At 47.8% G+C, this 25,864-nt stretch overlaps 2 protein-coding genes across 5 annotated transcripts in view; both read right to left on the reverse strand.

Moving 5' to 3' along the window:
• Positions 1 to 1,642: 1,642 nt before the first annotated feature.
• The window catches only part of ADCY8 (adenylate cyclase 8), a 228,624-nt gene continuing 204,402 nt past the window's right edge, over positions 1,643 to 25,864 (reverse strand). For all 3 annotated transcript variants that reach the window (XM_027615225.2, XM_027615216.2, XM_027615207.2), the window contains 5 exons: positions 23,873 to 24,031; positions 15,872 to 16,018; positions 6,461 to 6,553; positions 4,975 to 5,089; positions 1,643 to 2,152 (listed from right to left, as the gene is read on the reverse strand). In XM_027615225.2, the coding sequence (XP_027471026.1) occupies positions 1,665 to 2,152; positions 4,975 to 5,089; positions 6,461 to 6,553; positions 15,872 to 16,018; positions 23,873 to 24,031 (1,002 nt within the window). In that variant the 3' untranslated portion in view covers positions 1,643 to 1,664. The remainder of the gene's footprint in view (positions 2,153 to 4,974; positions 5,090 to 6,460; positions 6,554 to 15,871; positions 16,019 to 23,872; positions 24,032 to 25,864) is intronic.
• On the reverse strand, positions 12,813 to 14,398 carry LOC118356926 (heterogeneous nuclear ribonucleoprotein A3-like). 2 transcript variants are annotated; one of them, XM_035727344.1, is made up of 2 exons: positions 14,348 to 14,398; positions 12,813 to 14,281 (listed from the first exon to the last, which is right to left on the reverse strand). In XM_035727344.1, the coding sequence occupies exons 1-2, from the start codon at positions 14,351 to 14,353 to the stop codon at positions 13,220 to 13,222; spliced, it is 1,068 nt and encodes a 355-aa protein (XP_035583237.1). In that variant the 5' UTR covers positions 14,354 to 14,398; the 3' UTR covers positions 12,813 to 13,219. The 2 variants fall into 2 exon arrangements, with proteins under 2 accessions (XP_035583237.1, XP_035583236.1); XM_035727343.1 differs by having other exon boundaries at positions 12,813 to 14,385.

Consider the following 25,864-nt stretch of genomic DNA (forward strand, 5'->3'; position numbering starts at 1 on the left):
CTTTGATACCTGTATAGTTTCTGAGAGCAAAGGTCATTCCAAACATGGCTCGGCATTCAAGCCCCTTTCCCCACTCCCCTGCTTTGTGCTTCTGTGGATACCATAGTCTCTCTTCTGCCAGGGGGGGTTCTCACCTGAGATACATCAGGTAGGTATTTCCCTCAGAGCGTGTCCATTGGACCTAAGTTTCTTCTAAATGGCCTGCTGTTAAGAGTCAAGAATTTAGAGAATGGTTGGGATTTCATACTTCTCCTTCCATTACTTCAACCTTGTACATTCCTCCAACACAGAACTTACCGGAATAGCTCAGTGTTTGCAAAGATGGACTTACACGAGTGTAGATTCTTATGGAAGAGATAATGCATCTCACTACATTTTTCCTCTTAGTAGTGTGACACAGGAAGAGCCCTTTTCCTAACGTCTCCTGTGGTGAGTGGGGCCAGTGACTGAGCTATGGCAAGAATGTGCCACCTCCAGGCTGGGTGCCTAAGACCTTCTGAGCGATGCCCCTTCCTTCCTGTCTTCTCTTCAGCTGGCTGGACATAGAGGATCAAGCAGAGCACTCTACGTCCCCAGTGGCAGGAGGTTAAGTCTGAAATCATGGCATGGAGGCCCCCCCAACCCGACTTGTCCAACAGGATGTGAATGAGAGAAATCTCGTGTTTTGGCCACTAAAGTGGGAGTTACCTGTGACAGCGGTCAGTGTTGACTGACCGAGAGAGTTCTGATCTTAGTTCAGCAACTACACCATCTGGGAAAAATCCTTTAATTTTCTGAGCTCTCTCACCTGCACGAAACTTTCCTGGGAGTCTTTGAGGTCAAGGGAGAAGGAGGGCGTAGGATGCAGTCTTCCCAGGATAGGGTGTAATCCACCTGTAACCACTTCCCAGCCCATGACCTTGTCACTGTTCCTACAACAGGTCGCATGGGCTTGATCCCACCTCTGGGCCTTTCCGATTCTTTCTGACCCCTTCACTTTTCTCCCAGGGTGCTTCTTTCTCATCGTTTAAAGCAAATCTTCAAAACAAAGGCCTCAAAGAAGCTCTTTGTGGATTCCAGCTCAATAGCCTCCCTGACCCCCAATTCTTTATCCCCATTGTCCTACCCGATTTTCTTTATTGCCTCTACCCCTAACTGGAAGTAGACCATTTATGTATTGGTTTATAGGAATATGATCTATTATCCCCACCCTGAATGCTAGCTCTACGAGGGCAAGATTTTGCCAGGATTTCTCTGGAGCTTAGGGAAGCAGAGGCACATTGTAGGTGCTTAATATACGCTGGTTGAAGGGAAGTACAAGGTACTGTGGGGATTACATGAGGCCATTATGTAAAGAGTTGGGTATTGGGCCCTGCACACCACAGGAGCTCAATAAATGGCAGGTGTGTTGAATGTCTGTTTACACGTCCCTCTTTCACACTCAACTGTGAGCCTCTCAAGGTCAGGGACCGGACCTTATTTATCTGTGCTTCCCAAAGAAACTTGTACATAAGAGGTGGTCAATAAAGGTCTGTGATGGAAGAGAAACTCAACCCCTATCTTCAATTAGTATAGCCAAAGACCAACGAAACCATCCTTGTTCTAAAAAAAATTAAACCTTTTTATTAGTATATTTATTTTATATATAAAAGAAATACAAAAAAAGAAACACAAAGAAAATGCTTTTATGGCAAATCGGACTTGTCGGTGCCTTCGGCTTGGGCTCCAGGCTCTGGCCCGCTGGGTGTCAACAAAGTCCGCCGGTTGTAATGACCCTTGATAATCCCCGTGTTGTTGTTCTCGTTGAGGAGCTGCTTCTGCCTTTGCCTGTTCAGGGACTGGACAAGGCCCAGGACGACCGCGGCCAAGGAGTACTGCCCGGGCAGTCTTCTCGGGGGCAGGATGAATGGGTTGGGTTGGACTCTTCCCAGCAGAAAGTACGTTTTGATTTTTCCTTCCTGTTCACTGATGCCCTTCACGTAGATCTCCCCTCGGTAGTCAAAGGCAAAGCCCTGGTCCTTCAGGATGAGATAGGTCTCCTCGGGGACTTGGATCCTGCCGCTGACCCCTGTGCTGTCCATTCGACTTGCCAGGTTCACAGTTTTGCCCCAAATGTCATACTGTGGTTTCTTAGCGCCGATAACGCCAGCTACCACCGAGCCGTGGCTGATGCCTGCAGGTGACCAAAGGAACAAGAGGTGAGAGAAGAGGGACATCACTGAGGTGGCTGTACCCCAGCCTGGGACAGTGACCAGCGAGGGGGTGGTCTCTGTGCTTAAACTGCAGGGCCCAGATCCCGCCTCAGTCACTCATTGTGTGTGTGGCCTGTGTCCGTTCCTTAGCCTACATGGACCTCACTTCCCATCTTCAAAGTAGAAGATGAATCGAGATGATGGAAGTAAGGCCTTGGCATGGTGCCTGACAACCAGGGAGGGCTAGAGAGGAAATTATTATTATTCTCACATGGACACAGACTTATCGTGGCTGCCAGGACAGATGGAGCACTGGACCAGGAGTCAGGACATTCGGTGTCCTCCAGCCTCTTCTGGTACAGTACTCTGAGAGCTCGGGTAGAACTTTTCCTTCTCTGTCTGTGTCCAGGTCCTGAGCATCATTCCCTGGTCCATGGCAAAAGCCTCCCAACCAGCCTCCCCGTCCCCTGCCTTGTCCTCCTGCAAACCATCCTTCACACCACTGCCAGAGCGGGAGGGCTCTTGCTGGGGTGCATCTGACTGAGTTCCAACCCACTTCAACACCGCCATGGCTCCTTTGGCCTATAGGATGATGCCCATGGGCCTTGGAACCCCAGCCAATGGCCTCTCGATTCTGGCTCTTGCCTGCTTTGTCAACCGCCTTCACCACCACTCTCCCCTTCACCTTTCTTTGCATTGTACCCACCCCGAAGTGCTAGAGTTGCCTTCACCTGCCGGCCATGAAGTACGTCTGTGCCTTTGTCCCGGCCCATCTCCCTGCTTGGACTATCATGTCTGCCCAATCCCACCGTTTATTTGGCAAATACCTTTGAAGACAGTTTCAGTGACTCCTCTTTCATGAAATGTAGCCTTCTTTTAGGAATAATAACATTTCACTAATCATGTTGGTGGGCATATATGTCTCCTTGTAGTAGACTTAGAATTTCTCATGTATTCTACCTGACTAGACCCCTGCCCGGGACCAACACTGTTCCAGGCGTGGGGGAAATGGTGGAAAAGAAAAGAGACATAGCCCCAGCCCTCATGGAGCTTACCTTCTACTGGGGAGAGACAGAAACAAAAAAAAAAGTAATATATCAATGAATCATAAAGGCTATAAAGAAAAACCAGTTGGGTTAGAGGGAGAGAGAGGTGGGAGGGGACATTTTGGAGGAGGTGGTGAGGGAAGGCCTTTCTGAGCAGACATCTGAAGACAGTGACAGGACAAGCCAGGCAGATATCTGGGTTAAATCATTCCAGGCAGGGGGAAGAGCAAACCCCTCCCAGCCCCACACAAAATCAGATAGAAGTGACTGAGAAATCGGAGAAGCAGACCTTTCAGACCGTGTGGGAGTTACAGTGATGGAGATCTCTCCATGATTTGCAGAGCACCTTACAGGCATTACCCCATCTGATTCCACGTTACTACTGCAAGGTGGGGGCAGGGGTGCGGGGCGGGGAGCAGGGGTAAATAATATCATGCCCAGCTTGCACATGAGGAAACTGGCATTCAGAGGGTTCAAATGGCCTGCCCAACATTGTAGAGCCGGTCGCAGCGGACCCCAAACACAAACTGAGATGCCCAGCAAAGTCGGGAAAATGATCTTCTAACCTCTGAACGACGCCAGCACTCTGAGATTTCACACCAAGGGTCGGCCCTGACCCCAGCGACATCTCCTGCTTTGTTCAGGGTTGATGTTCTGCTTTTTTAGTCCTGGTTCAAGTGTGTGGTCAATGATTTCAGAAAGGACATGTAGGGTTGATGGAACATGTGGGAACAAGCCCCGAACATCCCAGCCATAGATCCAAAACATAAAAAAGGACTTCTTTTTATTTTGGTGAACAAAGGTTCGTGGCATTTGTTAGATCTGACAAGTCAGATATTGGCATTTCTTCACCCTTGTTTCTTGAAAGCTACTCAGGGAGACCTAAGTCAGTCAGATGACATGCTGGCCAGAGGATATCTAAAATCCGAACACTGCAGCGAAGGTTGTGTTAACCTGCAGCCTGGCAGCCAGAACATCACTGGTCTGTCCTGACGTCCTGGAGCCCCTGCCTGAGTGGCCATTTGGCTGTGTGATCGTAAGTTATTACTCCCCTTCTCTGGGCCTGAGTTGACCCACTATGGAACGAGAATGTGGACTAGAGCCGGGGCCTTCACACCTTGCTGGAGGAGGCCTTCGAGAATCAGCAGGGATGCCGAAGACATTGACAATTATACACATTATAAAAGGTCACTATTCACATTGCTATGGTTTCAGTTGCACTGTTGCGTTGCTCCAGGGTGTCTCTAAGCTCAAGGAAGGGTGAGCTGTGTGGCCAAGGAAGAGCCAAAACGCTTTCTCTGTCCTTGAGCAACATAGCATCTGACATCCTTAGGACTCAAATCCTGCTTTTGCTTTAAGGCATTATCCAGAAGAACCAGGGAGCAGCTCCCTGACCAACAGCATCAGATGACATGAAGTCGGAATGAAATGAAAGACGACTCAGCTCTCTCCCTCAACAGGGCCTTGTGTGGGTGGGGTACCGCACAAGTAACTTGGAAGAAAGGTAGCTAGGGTGTAGTGTTTGCTGTGTCTTTCTGCACACAGGCCAGCATCTTTCCCTGGCTTCCAGCACCCTGAGTGAGAAGGCCAGACTGGCCTGAGCTGCTGCTGTCCCTGTCCTTGGCAAGGTCACACTGAGCCTGCTGCTTTTCTCAGGAGAAAGCTACCCATGGCCCAGGGCATGGGAGGGTCTGATGGAGCCAGGCCAGCCAGCTCTGTGGGGCCCCCCACTCGCCACACCTCTGGCGGCTACTCACCAATCCGGAGTTCGAAATTGTTGAAGGAATGCTTGTTGATCTCCTGTATGCTCTCGGTCAGGGCGAGGGAGAAGTCGGCCAGGGCGCACAAATGTCCCCACTTGTCTTCACATTGCTGGAGCAGAGGGTAGAGAAGAATTCATTCACTGTGGTGAACGTGAGCCTTTCTGCAGCAGGGGCCTGTCCTATGTCCTAACCCACCTGCGCGTCCCTGAGATGGAGATAACCAGGTATGTGAGCCCCTGTACACTCAAGTCAGCAGCGTCCCCAAAACACGGGATGACGGGAGATTTGCTGAAGCGAGTGTAATATGTGTGGCTCATCATATTCCTTTCCCCACATCTACACTTGTCCTGTCGGGTTGATGCACCATGCATTCCTGAGTACACTGACGGTGTGTATGTGTTTAGGTGCTGGGAAATCTGTATATTTCCTTTGAAGTGCTCACACCGTCTGTTCAAGGGATGTTTCATATAGACATTTGCTCACAGAACTCCTGAGGGAAGAGCAGAGTAAGCCTCTGGGCCTCTCTGAACCTCAATCTCCTCAATTATAAAATGGGGATTCACATATATGTCCTGCCTGCCTCCCAAGGATTGCATGAGATTGTGTATGTAAAAGCACTTTGTGCCCCTCCAGAGCAGAGGTTGGTGAATCATGGTGGGCCAGACAGTAATATTTTAGGCTTTGTCACGGTTGCTCAATGCCACCATTTTAGCTTGAAAGGAGCCAAAGCTAAACTATGAACAAATGGGTATGGCTGTGTTCCAATAAAGTTTTGTTGACAAAAAACAGATGGTGGGTCAGATCTGGCAGGCAGGCTGTACTTTGTGGACCCTGCTATAGAGTGCCATGCACGGGCATCCAATGACTAGTGTGGGTGTCTTCCCAGGTAGCTGCTTGTGGAATGTTTCTAGGTTTTTAGTTGGAAAGCAAGCGAAGGAAGGATGAGAGGAAGAAATGAGGATTCCTTCTTCCCAGGAACTCAGACTCATATCCATGTAGGCTTTTGCATGGGGAGCATGACAAGGTCTCAGGTAACTCATCCACTAACGCTGGAAGGTAGATGCTAGTGTTCCTACTTGACACTAGTGCTTGGCCCACAGTCAGCCCTCAAAAGAGTGCGAGCTATTATTCTTACATACTGTAAGAATAAGAAAACAGGCTGGTATCAGGGGTTTGGAACCACCCACAACTGAGTCATAGCCAGGGTATTTCTTGGCCCTGATTTTGTTCATCAAGTCAACAACGAGGTTCAGAATGGCGCCTAGAGGTTTCTCAATCATAACGAAGCGTCGTTACATCCAGTAGACCTTACTTCCCACAGGAGCAAATGTACGTCACATGACTGGAATATCCAGTTCATCAGATCGTCTCCCCACCAGTTCGCATGCAGCCTGGTGACAGTGGCCTCACTGCCTTCAGCGACATGAAAACAGTGAGGTGCCTGTGATGCGGTGTGGCTGTGTGCAAGGAGTTGCTTTACCTGTTTTTCAGGGGACAGGCCTGACACGGCCATGTAGGTGCTGCCAATGGTCTTAATCTTTTCAATGTCTTGGAACCGGTCTTCGCCAAGCAGCTGAAATAAATCCAAGCAATGATATTAGTCCTGGTGTTTATTCTTCCAGAAGACGGGTTGCTTTCCTGAAGCAGGCCCCCAGCTCACAATGAGGACTACTTCTGCCTGGTTTAGCATCCTCAAGACAGCTACTTTTCTCTCTGAGAATCATGCCTTTAGGCAGTCAACATATGTTTACTGAGCACCTGCTAAGTGCCAGGCGCCACGATGGGCACACCCAGATACTCTTTAAGGAGTAGATCTGTTTCAGTGAATCTTTGAAATAAATGGTTATTGTATTGGTTCAAAAAAGAAATCACAAATGTTCCCCAATCTGTGAACAAATTTTTTTTGGCTATACCATCAACATGTATTTGGAATCTTAACACTTGCTCTCAGCATCCTGGTCTGAGCCACTGTTGGCTTACACCTGGTTGTTGTACCACCATGACCTACCTGCTCCCTCCCTCACCTCCCAGCCCGGCAGCCAGAGAGATCCATTCCACGGCAAGTCAGATCATGTCCCCACTCTGAGCAAAACTCTACTCTCCTGTGGCTTCCCATTCTACTCCCCCGAACAGATGTCCACGTTCTAATCCTTGGAACCTGTGGATGTTACCTTCCATGGCAGAAAGGACTTCGTAGATGTGATGAAGTTAATAATCCTGAGATCGGACGATTCCCTAGATTAGCTGGCTGCGCTCCACGTAATCACAAGCATCCTTATAAGTGAAAGGAGGAGGCAGGAAAGGTCGAGAAGGCAATGTGAGGGCAGAAGCAGGAGTCAGAGGTGTGACTGCTGGCTCTAAAGATGGGGGAAGGAGCCACAAGGCAAGGAATGCAGGTGGCCTTTGGAAGCTGCAATGACATGGATTCTCCCCTGGAGCCTCCAGAAGGAACACAGCCCTGCTGACACCTTGATTTGACCTGTGAGATCCATTTTGGACTTCTGACCTCCAAACTGTAACATAATACATTTCTGTCATTTGGAGTCACTAAACTGGTGGTGATTTGTTACAGCAGCAGTAGTAACTAATACAGCAACTATCCATTGATCTTCTGCAATGTCTCATGAACAAGACGGGAGGTCCCAGCCATCAGAGGGTTGACAGCCCAGGCAGGGGCGGGATCACATGTTAAAGAAATAATCGCACAAAACATGCCCTCGTTCAATTCTAGTAAAGTGCATGATGGAAACATACAGGGTGTAGGAACGAGGAGAATGGAGCATTTTGGTAACATCTGGAGACTTCCCTGAGCAAGTGATTTCTAGCTTCACTTTTAAGAGCAAGGAAGGAAAGGTCTTTCAGCGGCGGGTGCATGGCTTTGTGTGCTGGGAAGCTGGCGGCATGGAAAGGGTTGGGGGGAGCGTCCGGACAGAGGGTACAACACGAATGAGGGCCGGAGGTTGGGGAGAATGCATGGTAGGTTCAGAGAAGTAAGAAGAGGGCTGTGGTTATTTTTCTCATCTTAAGAAAAGTCCTTGTGGACACCACGTTTCTTTTGCTATAAAAATCCTCAAATTGTTGTCTCTCCTCATTGCCTCTAAATCCTTCCCTGTGCTTTTCTAAATCCACTACAGACCTGGCATCCCGAGTCCCCCCTTAACACTGACATTACTCTTGTCCAGACCTGTGACGACCGCTCCCGTTGCATGACCACTGGCCTCACCCTGCTTGGCCCATCAGCAGGATCTGACCAGTTGATTGTGATACCTTTCCCACGCACGTGGTTTCTGCCCACTCATGGCTTTACTTCCATGTCACTGGCAATTCCTCAGTCCCCTTTGCTAGTTCCTTCTTATCTTCCTTAACTCATGGTGTCGGTGGCTAAAAGGCTCAGGCCTCCGACCTCTTCTCTTTTCTATTTTAACTCACTCCCCGGGGCGCCTGGGTCGCTCAGTCAGTTAAATGGCTAACTCCTGATTTCGGCTCAGGTTGTGATCTCAGAGTCATGGATCGAGCCCTGTGTCTTGCTCCATGCTCAGTGGGGAGTCTGCTTGAGATTCCTTCTCTCCCTCTCCCTCTGCTCCTCCCCCCACTACATAAATTTAAAAAATCTTTAAAAAAAATAGCTTACTCCCTTGCAATCTCATGATGGCTCATGGCTTTCAACACAATCTCTTTGCTGAAGATTCCTAAATGTATGTGTTTTCCCTTGACCATCAGACTCTTTCTGCACAAAATTGCTCAGTGACATCCCCGTTACGGGCCTCAGAGGCATCTCTCGCCTGCCATTCTCAAAACTACACCCTTGGTCCTCTACCCACCTGCTATCTTGATTAACGGTGTCTCCACTTTTCCAGTTGTTCTGGATAAAAACACCATAATCTACATCCAACCTTTCAGGAAATCCTTAGCTCACCTTCAAAGATACCCAGATTCTGATTGTGTCTCACTACCAGCCCCACACAGGCCACACATCCATGAAGCCAGCCCTGAATGGAGGATGTAGGTTCAAAACACAAACCTCCCTGGCTCCCAGGGCTAAGTTATAGCCTCTTATTCCCCTATGTTGGCAGGTATTTAGATAAAACTTCTGGTTCTCCAACTCTCTGTCTCCCTTTAAGACTACAATATGCTCAGGGGCTCATGCAACAGGTGGGTCAGACCAAGAAGACGAGATGGATTTTCTACACATGTCTTGCTACAGGCATCCTCTCAAAATTATTCTGGAGCTAAGAAAACATGAAAAATTCTAGCTGGAGAGAAATTCTTCTGGGAAACAAGGAAAACTGGCAGGTGCTTTTGTGATTTGCTTTGGGGTGTGTGTGTGTATGTGTAGCCTGATTCACAGCTGAGGCATCCTTTGTTTATTATTTTTTTTTCTTGAAGCCACTGTTCTGCCCTGGTGAAGATTCCACCAACTGCACCCAGGAAAGGAAGTGGTTGGTGCATCCTGCACATCCTCAGCCTCGGATCATGTCTGACATTTGCCTTCACCCACCACTAAGCAGGTTTGTTTGGTCTCTTAGCAGCCCTGCGGCTGTTAAAATATTAGCTCAGGGATCTTGGAATGTCTTCGGTTGCCCATCTCCTTCTCTCTGCCTCCTTACAACTGCCTTTCCCCAGCTTCCTGCAGGGAGGGGGCACTCTTCCTTCCTCTCTTCTCTTGGAACGACTTGGCCAAGGGCCAACTTCAGGCCCAGGAAAAACTGCCTCCTCCTCAGAAGTCAATCAGAAGGCAGCAAGAGGCTTCATTATTTCATCGAATGTCCATGCAGCAAATGTATCGGCCATATAGCTAAAAGCATCTGGGGGCATAATGCGGGTCTTAATCAGCCCCTTTATTATTTCGCTTGTCCGCACAGAGTGCCGAGATGTGGGAGCACCCTTTGGCCTTCAACAAAGCAGGGGCTGTGGGGAGAGGAGCCCCGTCATTGGGTTATTGCAAACCCAGTCTCGGAGCATGTGCTCCATGCAATGTCCTGCTTTCCTCTGAGCCAAGAATGAATGTCACACGCTCCCAGGTTCCCGTGGTACTTTTATCAGCAAGAAGAGCAGCATTGTTACTAAAGTCAGCACGAAGCATCTGGCTGGAGCTTAGCCAGGGCAGAACATGGAGGGTCTCTCTTGACACAGAGGAATAAGGCACGTCTGGGTGTCCCAAGGACCCACATGGGGAAAGCTGACAGTGCTCGGGGTGGGCAAGCCATGGAATGTTCCTGCTGACTGCATGCTCTTCCCTCTTCCTGCCCCTTCTCTTCTACTTCTTCCCCTTTCCTCCCCTTCTTTCCTTTTTTAAAAAAATTTAATTTAAAATTTAATTTAATTAACATATACTGTATTATTAGTTTCAGGGGTAGAGTTCAGGGATTCATCAGTTGCTTATAACACCCAGGGCTCATTCCATCACGTGCCCTCCTTAATACTCATCACCCAGTTACCCTATCTCTAGCAGCCCTCAGTTTGTTCCCTAGGGTTGAGTCTCTATGGTTTGTCTCCCTCTCTGATTTTGTCTTATTTTATTTTTCCTTTCCTTCCCCTATGTTCATCTATGTTGTTTCTTAAATTCCACATATGAGTGAAATCACATGGTATTTGTCTTTCTCTGACTTATTTCACTTAGCATAATACCCTCTAGTTCTGGGTGCCTGGATGGCTCAGATGGTTAAGCGTCTGCCTTCGGCTCAGGTCGTGGTCCCAGAGTCCTGGGATTGAGTCCCGCATTGTGCTCCCTGCTCCTTGGGAGCCTGCTTCTCCCTCTGCCTCTCTCTCTCTCTCTGTCTCTCATGAATAAATAAATAAAATCTTTAAAAAAAATACCCTCTAGTTCTATTCACATCATTGCAAATGGTAAGATTCCATTCTTTTTGATGGCTGAGTAATATCCCATTGCATATATATACCACATCTTCTTTATCCATTCATCTGTTTTTTTAAAATTTTATTTTATTATGTTATGTTAGTCACCATACAATACATCATTAGTTTTTGATGTAGTTGATGGACATCTTGGCTCTTTCCATAGTTTGGCTATTGTGGACATTGTTGCTATAAACACTGGGGTGCAGGTGCCCCTTCGAATCACTATGTTTGTATCCTTTGGATAAATACCTAGTAGTGCAATTGTTGTGTCACAGGGTAGTTCTATTTTTAACTTTTTGAAGAACCTCCATATTGTCTTCCAGAGCGGCTGCACCAGTTTGCATTCCCACTAGCAGTGTAAGAGGGTTCCCCTTTCTCCACATCCTCTCCGACGTCTTCTTTTTGATTCTCCCTCTGATCTCTGCCCTCCTCTCTTCTCTCATTTTCCTCCAGTTCCTCCTCCTCTCCTCCTCCTGGTCTAAAACCCAGCTCCTGGACCAATCAATCTCCCCCTCACCTAGCCAATCCAACTTTCCTCTGCAAAAACCCACCTCTACCAAGAGGGGCGCTGTCTTGTTTTTGTAAGATACCAGGTGTCTACAAATTGGGGCATGGAGATGCAAATTTACTTCATATTGATTTATTACAATTTAAATACATGCTTGTGAGTACTTTTGGGGGATGGGGGACTATAGAGTTTAAAATAAAACAGCCTGATGGCTCAACCTTCAGTCAGGGTTTGTTTTTTGTTTTTTTTTTTAAATACAGTTATTTTAATTTTTTTTAATTTAAAGATATGTTTTGGATTACACTAGTTTATCTTCACCTTGCTATTTTCCAGCTTGTTTTTGTCCCCCATTAATTAATTAATTGATTGATCCCTTTAGCAAATACTTAGTAAGCACCTGTTATGAACATCTCCTATGTTCTAGGCACAGCGCTAGTCCCTGAGGTCTTAACAAGATACGTAAGAGTTGGGGCTCCTGGGTGGCTCAGTCGGTTAGGCGTCTGCCTTCAGCCCTAACCCTAACCCAGAGTCCTGGGGTAGAGCCCTCATCGGACTCCCTTCTCAGCGAGGAGTCTGTTTCTCCCTCTGCCCTTGCCCTGCTTGTGCTCTCTCTCTGAAGTAAATAAATAAAATCTTAAAAAATGACCAAGATACCTAAGAGTATAATTTCTACCTTTATGAGAGTATGGCCTGCCACAAAGAGCTGGAATAAAGGTACTATTATCATGGAGTCACCCTCCAGTCTCCACAGTGCAAGGCCCTCTGTATGAGTACACTTAGCCCTGACATCTCCTGTGGAAGTGATTCAGTTATCTTGCCCCTCACTAGGCTGTGAAGCCATGGAAACAAGAAGTGACTGTGTCTTACTTACCTCGATCCCCACCCCCATCCCTATAACGACTAAAATGACCACTGTTGTCTTTTTGACTACAAAACTGGAACCATAAACGTCAGTTAATGGTTAAAAACCAAAACAGGATGGTGGACCCGGGTTCAAATGGTGGCAGTGCTACTTAGTGGTGGCAAAGCCTGGGCTCTTTTGGTGCCCCAGAGCCTCAGTGTTGCTTATTTATAAAATGAAGGCTAATAATTCCTACTCTGTGCGTTTTACTGAGGGATAAGTACCAACTGAATGTTATATATTGAAATTATTTTGCAGTTGTGGCAACACGTGGTAAACACCTCTATTAATAAGATGGGTTTCTGCCCCAGAACTTCATGGCTAATGGGGGAGGTGGATCTGTACACTGAAGGGTTTTAGGTTCTGTGATGAAAGGTTTCAGAGTATAAGTTTTTCATCAAAATAGGAGTGATGACATTTACCTAGATAGAAGGGGGATTAGAAGAGGTGTCAAAAGTAGAGATGATGTTTATTTTTTTTTCTGCATAGTTTCCTTTATTATTATTATTATTATTATTATTATTATTATTACGTTATGTTAGTCACCATAGGGTACATCATTAGTTTTTTTTTTTTTTTTTTGAAAAGTTAAAAATTCCTTAATTTTTTATTCCTGGTACCACTACCACAATTTACAGGGCAATATACCTGATGTAATGAAAAGAAAAAGAAAAAGACAAAGCTACAACAGATAAAAGACCTCAGGAATGTACATCTAATTGACACTACATTGCATTAATCAATAGCTGCACTTTTTGCAAACTGTGGCTATGACAGTCCTGAACAAGAAGGGTTTCCTGTTTAAGCTGCAGTAACTTTTCTGACTATGGATCATCGTTCCTTCTGTGGCAGATTTTTACAGTTCCTCTAATGCATTTGGGACGACTGTCTCAAAGTAACCTGCAGCTTTCCTGACAACTCCTCGCTCTCTCTCCTGCTAAGAACTGTAGCCCTTTTCTTCTGAATTTTTTTTAGAACCTTCTGCTACCATATCCACCACTTCCACCACCAGATCCATAACCACCACCATAGGGACTGCCCGAGCTTCTTCCACCAAAACTGCCCCCCTTCATGGGTCCATAATTTGACTGCTGTTGTCCACTATAATTTCCAAAATCATTATAGTTCCCACCACCACCATAGTTACCTCCAAAATTTCCTCCTTCATTGTAACCATCGTATCCTCCACCACCACCTCCATATCCGCCTCCTTGGTTTCCATATCCTGGTCCACCACCACCATAGCCTCCTCTACTACTATATCCAGGACCACCACCATAGTTGCCACCATCACCTCCAAATCCATTATATCCACCATCACCTCCTCCATAACTACCTCTGCTGCCACCACCTCTGCCACCATAGCCTCCTCTTCCACCAAAGTTTCCACCACGGCCAAAGTTACCACCACCTCCAAAGTTTCCTCCACGACCCATGAAGTTGCCAGATCCACCTCCACGACCTCTTTGTGATCCAGCAGACTGCATTTCTTGCTTAGAAAGGGCTTTTTTCACTTCACAATTATGCCCATTAATAGTGTGGTATTTCTGAACAACAATTTTATCAACTGTATCATGATCATCGAAAGTTACAAAAGCAAATCCTCTCTTTTTTCCACTCTGCCTGTCTTCCATAACTTCTATGGTTTCAATCTTGCCATACTTTTCAAAGTAGTCTCTCAAATTATATTCTTCTGTGTCTTCTTTAATACCACCAACAAAAATTTTCTTCACTGTTAGATGGGCACCAGGCTTTACAGAATCCTCTCTAGAAACAGCTCTCTTTGGTTCCACTACACGCCCATCAACCTTGTGTGGTCGGGCACACATTGCTGCATCCACCTCTTCAACACAAGAGTAAGTCACAAAACCAAAACCCCTGGAACGTTTTGTTTGGGGGTCTCTCATCACCACACAATCTGTAAGTGTACCCCATTTTTCAAAATGTTCTCTTAAACTATCATCTGTAGTTTCAAAGCTCAAACCACCAATAAACAGTTTTCTCAACTGCTCTGGTTCCTTTGGATCATGGCCCTCCTCCCCCCGGCGGCGGCGGCGACGGCCGGAGTCGGGCTGGGGGCGACCGGGCGGCGGTTTTACCTCCATTTTGAGACCGGACTCGCCTCTTCCAACTCGAGTTCAATCTACATCATTAGTTTTTGATGTAGTGTTCCATGGAGATGATGTTTGAATGGCTTGTTTAGTATTAGGTTTTCTGTTGGCCATGCAGTTGAGGGAGACAGAACAGGGTATAGTGAGGATGGTACAATTTTGGGCAAAAAGAGCAGAATGTGGAATAGCCTGGTGGGCGTAAAGGCTTGTAAGCCGCTGGACGGTGGGTGGGGGGCCGGGTGGCACGCAGTGGGAGGTAAGGCCAGAGAGGGTACAGGACAGCAAGTGCAAAGCCTCAGGTGACCTTACAAGGAGTTGGGAGCCACTGATGGCCTTTCGGTTTCAAGGGGTTGTGAAAAGATAGTTGTGCTTTTGGTGATGGCTGAGGTGAGGTACCGGAAGGGGCACTAGGGAATGCCGCAGCCATCCAGGGGAGAAGTAAGATGGCCAAGTGCAAGAAGATGCTGAGGAAGGGGCAGACCAAAGAGTCATCAAGAAGGAACCCACAGGACCCGGTAGCTAAATGGAACCTGGGGATCGAGAGAGAGGACACTGAGTGGTGTTGCAAATGCTCTTGGTGCCCCACGCTCATCTCCTTTATGAGGCCATTCTCAAGAATGCCATGAGGTCTGGCTGCTGACAATGCACTGCTGTACCCTTTTCTGGAGAACTGCCTTGGGCCACTGGGAGCCCCTATGCTGGAAATGCTTGGGAAGTGAGGCAACCATCCCCCTCAAGGGGCAACCCACAGTCAATGGCTGACCAACATGGTGTACAAAAGTTTGGCCCCCTTCCCTCAGCTTGAAACAACTCTGTGGTACCACTTAAACTCCTGAGCTCCCCAGGGATCAGGCTAGGAGGCTAGACCTCAGCTGAACCCCCATCTTTACATGGCCTCTTCCCTAACATTTTCTTGATGAATCGCTTCCCTTCTCAGGCCTGGGCAAATGGATGGACAATGGTGCCTTACTTGAAGGTAGAAGATTGGGGTGGGGGAGGATCTTTCCTGCCAAATCTGTTAATGTAAATACAGTGCCGTATGAGTATATCCCCCCATGTCATGTGTTCTTTACACTCACGGAGCCTAAAAGGAGAAAGCAGTATCTGGAGCACGTGTATACTTGTGTTTAGGTCTTCGACCAAATGCGAATTCATGGTTTTATCTCTGGCACGTTGAGCAGATGGAGAAATGTCCCCATCAGTGCCCAGTCTCTGCGATGCCAGTGCCTGCAGAGCAGTGGCCTCCAATCAAGCCCTGGTTTTGCCATATGATGGTTGTTTGCCATTGGGTTAGACTACCCGGCCTCACTGACGCTTCTGATGTCGATCTCCCAGATGGAAAAACAATGGTGTTTATCTCATGTGGTACTTAAATTAGCTAATACATGTTTGTGTTCATACTGCAGCCTGGGGTTCTGTGAGTACCAACCATGGCTACTGCCACAGCGAACGTGATGCTAGGACAACAGGGATGCCCACTGGAGACTGTAGGTTTCTGAGGCTTTGATTTACCTCATCGAAGTCAGCAATGATCTCATTCAGCAGGCGCAGGCATTCCACTCCTTGGTTATTCATTTCAGTCTGCGAGTAAAAGTCTGCAAACCCCGGGATGGAGGCGAACATCACTCCGACGGCATCATAGGATTGAGAGTACAGCTCCTGCATGGGGAGACAGAGGGAGCCACAAATGGTCATCAGAGGTGAGGTTCTGCAGTGATGCTGCCCCGTGAGCACGTGCACCTACACCCATTCACAGGTGCCCACGGAGAGCACAGAGAACGGGGCTCTGACACTGTCATGTCAACACGGTAGCCATGTGCACTGGGGCCATTGACAATTCATGGTCCTCAGCCTCGGCTGGGCCTCGAGTTCTGACTGCACACCCTTTGACCTTGGTCACCTTCCTTTTCTGTCCTCCTAGCAGCGAGTCCAAACCTTCACCACTGTCCCTAACTTCACCCCCCACTCGATTCCTCGCAAGAACTGATCTCATCTCTTAAGTCTGTGGCAAAAACTGAGCCTCTTGGCAGTGACCCAGCACTGTTCCAATACTCATACTTGTTCCTATGTTCATATTTATTTTCATCCCTTTTGTTTCAACTGCAGACTGCATTTTCCTTCTGCTGAAGGTCAACGTTTCTACCAGATGTCTTGACAACTCCTGCTTCTAACTTCTTCAGTAGTATGACACCCCCTGGAACCTGAACACACTTGTGACCATTCACCCATCTCTCTTCCTCTTTGCGCCAAACTTCCCAAATGAGTTCCCTCCACGGCCTGTCCCTACCCTGGCAGTGTTCATTCACATGTCAGGCTGTGATGAAGTGACTCTGGAGCAGGTCAGACAGCCGGCCAAAGTGGAAAGAAAAAATCACTACGTGGCATGGGTATCGGTTCATGTCTTCCGGGACACTATGCAGGTCGGTGGGGTCATCCCTCCCAAGACCACGAGTCTCTTGACTTTCCTTGTTTCAGTGATGCCGCATTTGCGTTCCTTATGCCTGGCTCCTTCAGAGATGCCTTTTTGGGGCTTACCTTCCATCTGAAATGTTGGTGATGGCTGTGGTTCTGTCCTTGACCCACGGCCAGGTCCAAAGTTCACACACTTACCTGGGCCGTCTCGTTTACTCTCCACCTTTCACCAACATACAGGTGGGACATCTTCTGAACTCCTGTCTTCGAGTCGGCTCCTGTTCTCAGGCTCTCAGCTGCTGGGTCCCAAGCTGGGTTGTCCTCATACTCTTCAAGCTATATATGCCACACCCAAATGCACCTTCTCTCCACCTAAACCTGCTCTCAGTGGGTGGCACAGTGTTGCTGAGTCATCAAGGTTAGAGATGCTCAGAGATGCCTTGACGTCAGCCTTCTTCCCCATCATGTTTGGATTCAGTAAATTGCCAAGTTCTGCTGGCTTTCTTTTTGTCTCAAGTATTTTTTTCGGCCCCTTCTGCCATTGCTATTTATCAGGGCTACCCACTTTCCTCCCCACACTGCCTTCCCTGACTTGTTTTGTCCCATCCCGAGGCATGTTCCCCATGGTGTCCGCAGTGATCTTTTAAAGACAGAATATTGACCATGCCTCTCCCATTCTTCAAACCTGCAGTGGCCCACAACTGCCCGCAGGATAAAGCTCAAACACAGCAGCATGACATATATTCATATATGCATGCCCTTGCCTCCACCCTTCTCTTCAGCCTCATTGCCTGCGATTCCCTGCATCAGACCTCATGTTCCAGAAACAGCGAAGCATTGTACTCCTGTGTAAGGACGGTAGCAGATGCTGCAGATGTCCTGACTGACTGCTTCTCTCCCAGAAGTCCAGCTGTGGGTCCTTGCCTTGCTTTGCATGGAGCTTTTCTCTGACCACTAGAGGGCACTCTGCCCCGTGAGAAGCGGGCTCACTGTTCCAGGAAATTAATGTCCCTGGGGAGCTGCTCTCAACCAGTGACTGATGGCAATTGCCTTAGAGTCCTCAGCTCCTTCACTCCTTGGGCTAGGTTGCTGTGAGGTATGCTATCGACATGTCCCCGAATTCCCAGTGGGATGGAGCTCCAGTGCCCCACAGAGGTAACTAGTCTGATAATGCCTCATTTAGCCCTTCCCTCCCTTCCCACTCTCCTGCCTGCCTGCCTTGGCTTCCCGGAACCATCTCCAAGCGAATGACGTTCAACCAAATCCTTTCTCAAGGTCGGCTTCTGGAAGAGCCAAACACACACACACACACACACACACACACACACACACACACACACACACACACTTCTCACACTTGAATGCTTTGATTCCTACTGTCTGTCCCTTGACGGGACATGTCCTTCCTTCTTGAAGTTAGCCTCCTTAACCAGGCTAATGCTTGTTTTCTGCCTTCACTAGCCACGTAGATACCATATCTGCTGTGAACCTTCCCGGACCCGTAGCTGGGGCCAGGAGGCTGAGCACAGTGTGGTGGCAGCGCCCGGGTTGCCTGCATCATCACCTACTGTCTGTCTCTTCCTTTATCATGGAATTCCATGAGGCAAAGACCCCATGCATTCATCTTAGTGCATTCTAACCATCCAGTTCATATTTTTTTGGATGCCTGCACTATCATGCATGCTGTCTATAGCATCTGGTACAAGGTAATGCTCTAACCTGTTGGAATTAATTACTCCCTGGTCTTTGCAGGAAACATCAAAGCTTACCAAGCGCTTTCATAGGAATTCAGTGATTTAATCCTTGCAATGATCCCGTGAAACAGGCACTGATTCTTACTGCCACTTTACAGATAAGGAAAATGAGAGAGAGAGAGAGGAGTTAAGCTGTTGTTCTGGACCACACCACTAGCAGTGGACGAGCCAGGGTTGGAGGACCTCCAGGGCCCTCCCCACGCTGCACACTTGGGCTTGTCTCCTCTGGCTTTCGTGCCCTCGGTCTGAGAAAGATGGTGACCCTGATTCAAGATCAATGAGTCTTGAGCTTCAAGCGTGGATGAATCTGAGTGAGTACTTTCACTAGACCTCGTCCAAAAAAGCACAGGCTGGTGGTGACTGGCTGACCTGGGTTGGGTTGGGCAGGGTGTGGGGAGCGCAGATCGTGGCCAAGGAGCAGAGCCACGGCACGTGGCTTTCAAGGGGTGGCCATTCACCTTGGCCTTGAGCAATGGAGTGATACCCCGGAAAGAGCCTGATTCTCTGTTTTATCCGACTCCTCCAACTGGCTGTGATTTGGAGGAAAAAAAATCTGTTTATTACATATTATATTAGTTTGTTCAGGCTGCCATCACAAAGTGCCACAGACCGGGTGGCTTAAACGTAGAAATTGATTCACTGTTCTGGATGCTATAAAGTCTAAGATCAAGGGTCAGCAGGGCTGTTCCCCCCCCCCCCCCCGCCCCCAGGGCTCTCTCCTGGACTTGGAGATGCAGTCTTCTCCCCGTGTCCTCACATGGTCTCCCCTCTGGGTGTGTGTATGTCCTAATCTCCCCTTATAAGGACACAGTCAGAGTGGATTAGGTACCTGCCCTAATGGCCTCATTGGAACTTAATCACCTCTTTAAAAATCCTATCTCTAAATACAGTTGTATCCAGAGGTACTGGGAGTTAGGACTTATATGAATTGTGGGAGACACAATTCAGCCCACAACACCCATTATTTCTATTTTCTGTTTTAAAACAAAGAGAAAACCCTATCAGAGCCCTCTGAAACCCAGTCCATAATGACCCAGTGGGCCAGCTTGCCTCCCACTTCTGCCTGGTGATATATAAATGCTGCTGTGATATAAAGGCGGGTCCCCAGGGGTTTCTCATCAATCATTTATCTGCTTGAGTGTTCTCACAAATCCTAGCTCCTCCCAGCCTTAGTTTTACTTCTCAGTTCTTAGTTTTACTTCTCAGCCTCTGCCAACAACTGGAATGGTCTGATTGCTTATACAACACAAACAATGCTAATAATGTCAGCTACGTCCATGGAGCGCTTCCTGCATGACAAGCTTGACACAGAAGGCTGCACATACATCACCGTGTGGAATGTTCACAACCCAGGAGCTAGATACAGTTAAGATCCTGGTGTACTTGTGGGGAAACTGAGGCACGTAGCCATTAAATAATTCACCCAAGACCTGCAGTTGTTGAGAGACAGAGCTGGACTTCATGCCCGCCCAGGCAGTCTGACTCCAGAGCCCATGCTGCTGGGGCTGCTACTAATGCTAATAAGCAAACACCATGACTGCAACCATCACCCCAGTAACCACAATAATAATCAGGATAATGCCTAGGAATAAATGTCACTGGGACTGGAAACTGGATCCATAAGTCCTTCTGAATGGATGGTTGATTGGACCTTTGGTGGGGGTTTCTCAGTGCATAAACTTCAAGACCTATGACCTGAGTTCAGATCTTGACTCTGCTACATCCTATTAGGGGTTGGAGGGGTGGGACTGGGGTGGGAGGAGGCTCAGTCCTCTCTGTCAGATGCTATCTGGTGAAGAAAGTGGCCGTAGGAACCAAACCCAGGGCAGTGGGCTTTCAGGTGCACCAGGTGGCCTATCTGTACCGAACCCACCTTGCACTGGGCTGTGTTGGGCACTTCATGTGTTCTCACCCAATTTAATTCCTACATCGACTCAGGAAGGTCTGTATTATTTCCTATGAATCAAATGAGGAGATGTACTCAGAGAGGTTGGGTAAGCTGCCCTAGGTCACACAGCTAGTTAATAACAGAGATGGAATTTGTGCTGCACACAAAGGAGGTGAAGGGTTTGGGGGGCGGGTATGGAAAAGTGCCAGCCACCTGCCTACACCTTTAAAGACAGCCCCATTGTTCAACTCTCCCCAGTCCACTGCTTTGAGTATGCCATCTGTTTCTTGCTATTTTGGGCTCAAAGAACACAAGAGCACTGTAAACTGGGGAGGGATTGATGAATATAGTAAAGCTATTACTGTTCTATTGTCCTCTGGGTCTGGGCTTCTTAGAGGGTTTTTAGCATATGCACACTCCCGGCTCCGCCCAGGTATCAGGATGAAGACTTAGCCAGCTCTTGGCCCAGGGCACCTAGGCCTGCCTGATTCCAGGTCCTGTGTTTCTTCTACTGAGTTAAGCCACCTCTCTGCAGAGGAGAAACAATGTCTGGGGCCGGTTGACTTTATTAGCGTCCTCAGGTTTGTGTGAACACCCCCACCTTGGAGAGACCCTCCGGTGTCAACCCCACCCCCTTCACCTACTCTGTTTTCTTACTCAGCTTCTTCTGTCCGAGGAGGACTGATCACTACTGGGCACTATCCTGTGTATTTATTCACGTTCATGTCTATCTGCTCATGAAAACGCATGGTCCATATCGGCAAGGACTCTTCTTCTTCTTTGTTCACTGTTTGACCCCCAGGATCTAGAATGACACCTGGTACATGGTTTCCCTCAATAAATCCTTGCTGAGTGAATGAGTGAATGAGTCGGTGGGTGGGGGGCTGAGATTGCAAAGGAACCGAAAATATAATGATGGCTCACCCTTATCAAAAACAATAGCAACAACCCAGTGTGTTCCTAAAATGGGCCAAGCACCATTTAGATGTTTTATGCATAATTATTCATGGAAACATTGTAGCAACTGGAGCAAGTTGCAAAGAACTGTTACCTTGTAGGTGAGGAAAGTGAGGTCCAGGGGGATTCATCCCTTGCTCAGTTCCAGAGGTAGTGAGAAGAGAAGCCAGGATTGAATCTAGGGCATCAAGCTTTTGAGAATACCACACAGATTTTCTATACCAAACCCACCTGGTACCACGCTTCGCTGGGCACTTCGTATGTTCTTACTCAGTTGAGTTCTCACGCTAAAGTCAGCAAGATTGGAATTATTTCCTCATGAATCTGATGGAAAAAAATGGGTTCGGAGAGGTTGGGTAAGCTGCCCTAGGTCACACAGCTGGCAAGGCGCAGAGACGGAATTTGTGCTGTATGCACTTTGCAGCACCCGGGACACCTGCCCTTATTAGTGTCCTTTCTGCAGGTCTTAAAAAAGCTACAAGGAGCAAGTAGGCTTCCCGGGACTCAGCCATAGCTTGCCGACACTGATGACCCAGCTCAGGGGGCCTCATCTGTGAGAAAGTACCTGCCCTGGGGTGGTGAGCACTAATCTAAGTCAAAAGTCCAGGGAATAGCAGAAGTTTCCAGAACATATGTGGGGTGACACAGCCAGAACCAACCGGACAGGATGTCCAGGGGGCAAAACTGTCCACCACCCTGTGTTTAGATGGTTTGAGTCATTGCTTGTCACTGCTGTCCCTTCTCTCCCGCTCAGGCCCTAACAGCAACATGGGACAAAACACAAGATTTAGCTTTGAAGTTGCACAGACCTGGGTGTGAATTCAAGCTCATTACTCACTAGCTTTGTGTTCTTACTTCTCTGAGCCTCACTTTCTTCTTCTATGAAACGGGGATAATCATTCTTATCTGTGAGCAGTGTTGTGGCCTCGTGGAGGCTGGGCCCCAAACTCAAAATGTCTAGACCTCAACCTTTTAGACGTTCGTATCATAGTTCAGATTTGTAGCAAGAAGAGAAGCTAAGAATGCCTCTCACAATAACAAAACAGGTTATTGGGAGTTCCCACAGGTTACAACATTCCTGCCTCTTCCTCTGTCATCCCTTCTCATGTTACTCTGACACACACACACACACATACACACACACACACACATACACACACACGCTAGTCTTGCCAAACCCCCAGAGGCACGGTGGGGGCAGTGCAGCACAGAGGGAAGAAATCTGCGGGGCTGGATTTGTCTCACAGCTTTTCCTCCATACAGGGAGGCATGTCATGGCCCTCTCTGAGCCCCTGAGTCCTCGTCAATAGCGTGGGGTGATGAACTCTCCTCTTAAGACCGTCACTAGAACCAAAGATCATTTACATCAATTGCCTATCTCAGTATCTGAGATAGTGCCCAGTGCCCAGAACACAGCAGGTGTTCTGTAAATGCTTATTTATAGAGTGAACATTCTCTAGGCCATGTCAAAACTTTGTGGTTAAGCCTGGTCAACTGTGAACTATTTAAATATTTAACACCTCAAAGAAGCATGACAAGACATTGGATTGAACATGTCTTCTATGATTAAGGCCGAATCTGTCATTTATTTTGCTCATTGGAGGTTTGGCCTGGACCACAGCTGATGACAGCATCTCTGGGGGCTTTCCTTCCTTTCAGGATAAAGCCAGTAAATTCTTGCTCTTGCCCCCTGGTCCCAGATACCTCATTGTTTTGCTGTTTCAACTGAAAAGCAGCTTTCTTTTCATTTCTCTTCCAGTTCTTCCTCTGAGGGCTCCAGTGTTTCACCTGCTCCTTCTGGTGGTCATGGCGGATGCACAAGTCTCTCTGCTTTCTTGGCTTTTGTCAAGAAGCTCTTGCAACAAAGCCCCCAACCTCAGGGGGCCTTGAGAAAAGCAGGCCTGAAGCTGATTCCAGAGAACTCCGTCTGTCGAGGAGGGTGGGCAGTGCTTGGATGTGCATCTGGGAGACCTCCAGGGTCTTGATGCATCAAGATTATTCAAGCAGCAGCTTATTCATTGCCTTTACTTCTCTTCCACTGATCTTGCTGTGGTGGCTTGGGTGGGAAACGGACCTGGGCGGGGGGGTCTCTCCTAGTTCTACCCTCAGGCAAGGGTCACAAACTCAAATGTCTTCAGCATATCAGCAAGTAACATTAACAGTAACATCTTACACACACAGGGAGAGACACTGGAGATCCCACTCTATGGATACACAGAAACATGTGCACAGATGTATATAAAACTCAAATTTCAATCTAGTCTCGGGATGGAGCTCACATGAAGTCCATCTTACAGATGTGGTACCTGGGGTTGGGAAGGCCCTGTGTAGACCTGGTGGAGCCAGGCAGTCTGGGTGGACTGGCACTCTGGGGTAGCATGGTCTCTATTCTCGGGGGCTCATGTGAGGGCAGGGGGATTCTCCCAGAGCTCCAGGCCAGTGTGCCCAACTACACCCCTACCACCACCACCCCTCCTCACAGCCAGACGAGCCTGGGCTCACCTCATTGTCTCGGTCTTTCTCCAGGAAGTGGCGGGCCACGTGGCTGGGTAGAATGTTCCGGAGCATGTTCTCATTGTGTTCCCTCAGCTCCTTCATCTCATTGATCTCCTCTTTGGCTTGTACTCGCCAAAGGAAGTCAAGGCGGGCTGTGTACTCCAGCTGCCGTGCATGAGAGAGAGAGAGAGAAGGAACAGGTGAGATCTCGGGGTACGGGCTCAGGTACGCAGTGGGGGAGCCTTCTCTGGAACCCTTCGCAAACAAAACAGAGCCTGAGCTGAGCATGCGGATGCCCAGAGATGGGACGGCGATTAGACTCCATGGGGCTATGTACCTTCCCTTCCTACCATTAAGGCACCTACGATTTTGTGATTGCGTGATTATCTGGGGATGACTGTGTTGTCTACTAGTTTGTTGGCACTGTGAGGTCAGGAGTCCCTTCACCTGCTCAACGATATCTTTACCCTGGAGCACTGTGCCCAGTGCTGGGGAGACGCTCCGTCAATATTTGTTGACTCCACAAATAAATTCCGATGATAAAGCCAGCTAACACTTAGATGGTGCTTGCTATGTATCAGCTATTATTCTAACCAATATACATCCATTCACTCCCTTCTCACACAACAACCCTGATAGGGAGCTATCATTATCAACCCTTATTTTGCAGATGAGCAAGTCAAAGCGAACAGGGCTGAGTGACTTGACCAAAGTCATACACTTGTGAGGTGGGGGAAGCCAGGACTGGAGGTAACTCCAGAGTCCAACTTCAGAGTCTGAGCTCTTTATCACTAGGCAAGAAGAAATGAATTGAAGGATTGTGGATTTTAAGTTATGACACAAATGTGCTTTAGAGTCCCAGTCCCACATTCAAATGCTGTAACCTGGACTCATGACTTCATCACAGATTCCTCATCTCTACCACTGGGATGGACACTAATAATGAGCACGTGGGACTGGAAGAATTACTTAGAAAGTTACAGAGAAGGCACGTGGCTCACAGTAGGTACCCAATACACATTATTAGTTCCCCTTTGTCTTAGTTTCCCTGCACTGGAGAGCAGACAGCTTCCTTTCTAAAGAATCTCCTAAGCCATATTTACGACAGTTTTGGGGACGCCATTATTTCCAAGTCTGTTCTTTTTTTAAGATTTTATTCATTTATTCGTCAGAGAGGGAGCGAGCGAGCACAAGCAGGGGGAGTGGCAGGCAGAGGGAGAAGCAGGCTCCCCACTGAGCAAGGAGCCTGATGTGGGATTCGATCCCAGGACCCTGGGATCATGACCTGACCCTAAGGCAGACTCTTAACTGACTGAGCCACCCGGGCATCCCTATTTCCAAGTCTTTAACTGTCAAAATGGACAATATGCTGCATGGCCAAACACATGATTAAATGTCCTGAATTCAAGGGCTTAAAACATTCAGCTAGTTCCTTTCCTTTGTCTTAGGTGAAAGTCTCAGTGGATGGTAAAAATATGGAAAGACAGAGGCATAAGATAACTCCCTCAGCAGAATTTGTAATAACAAAAGCTGGAAACAACCCGGGTGCTCATTTTGTTGGTTCAATAAACTATAAAAAAAAGGGGAAAACTGTTTTTCTATACTTTGATGGACTAGTCTCCAAGGTAGAGAAAAGTGTGTAGAGTATGCCACCTTTGATCTAAAAAGGGAGCATCTAAAAAAGGAGCATGGATGGAACTAGAGGGTATTACGCTAAGCAAAATAAGTCAATCAAGGAAAGACAAATACCTTATGATTTCACTCATATGTGGAATTTAAGAAACAAAACAGATGAACGTATGGGAAGGGAAGGAAAAATAAAATAAGATGAAAATAGAGAGGGAGGCAAACTGTAAGAGATGCTAAACTCTAGGAAACAAGCTGAGGGTTGCTGGAGGTGGGTGGGGGGATGGGGTAACTGGGTGATGGGCATTAAGGAGGGCATGTGATGTAATGAGCACTGGGTGTTGTATGCAACTGACGAATCGCTAAATTCTA

This window comes from Zalophus californianus, chromosome 4 (genome assembly GCF_009762305.2).
Source record: "Zalophus californianus isolate mZalCal1 chromosome 4, mZalCal1.pri.v2, whole genome shotgun sequence".
In the NCBI taxonomy this organism is placed as follows: Eukaryota; Metazoa; Chordata; class Mammalia; order Carnivora; family Otariidae; genus Zalophus; species Zalophus californianus.

Bases quoted from the DNA above. Each gene is read 5' to 3' on its own strand.
- LOC118356926 (XM_035727343.1), bottom strand. From the start codon at position 14,353: ATGGAGGTAAAACCGCCGCCCGGTCGCCCCCAGCCCGACTCCGGCCGT.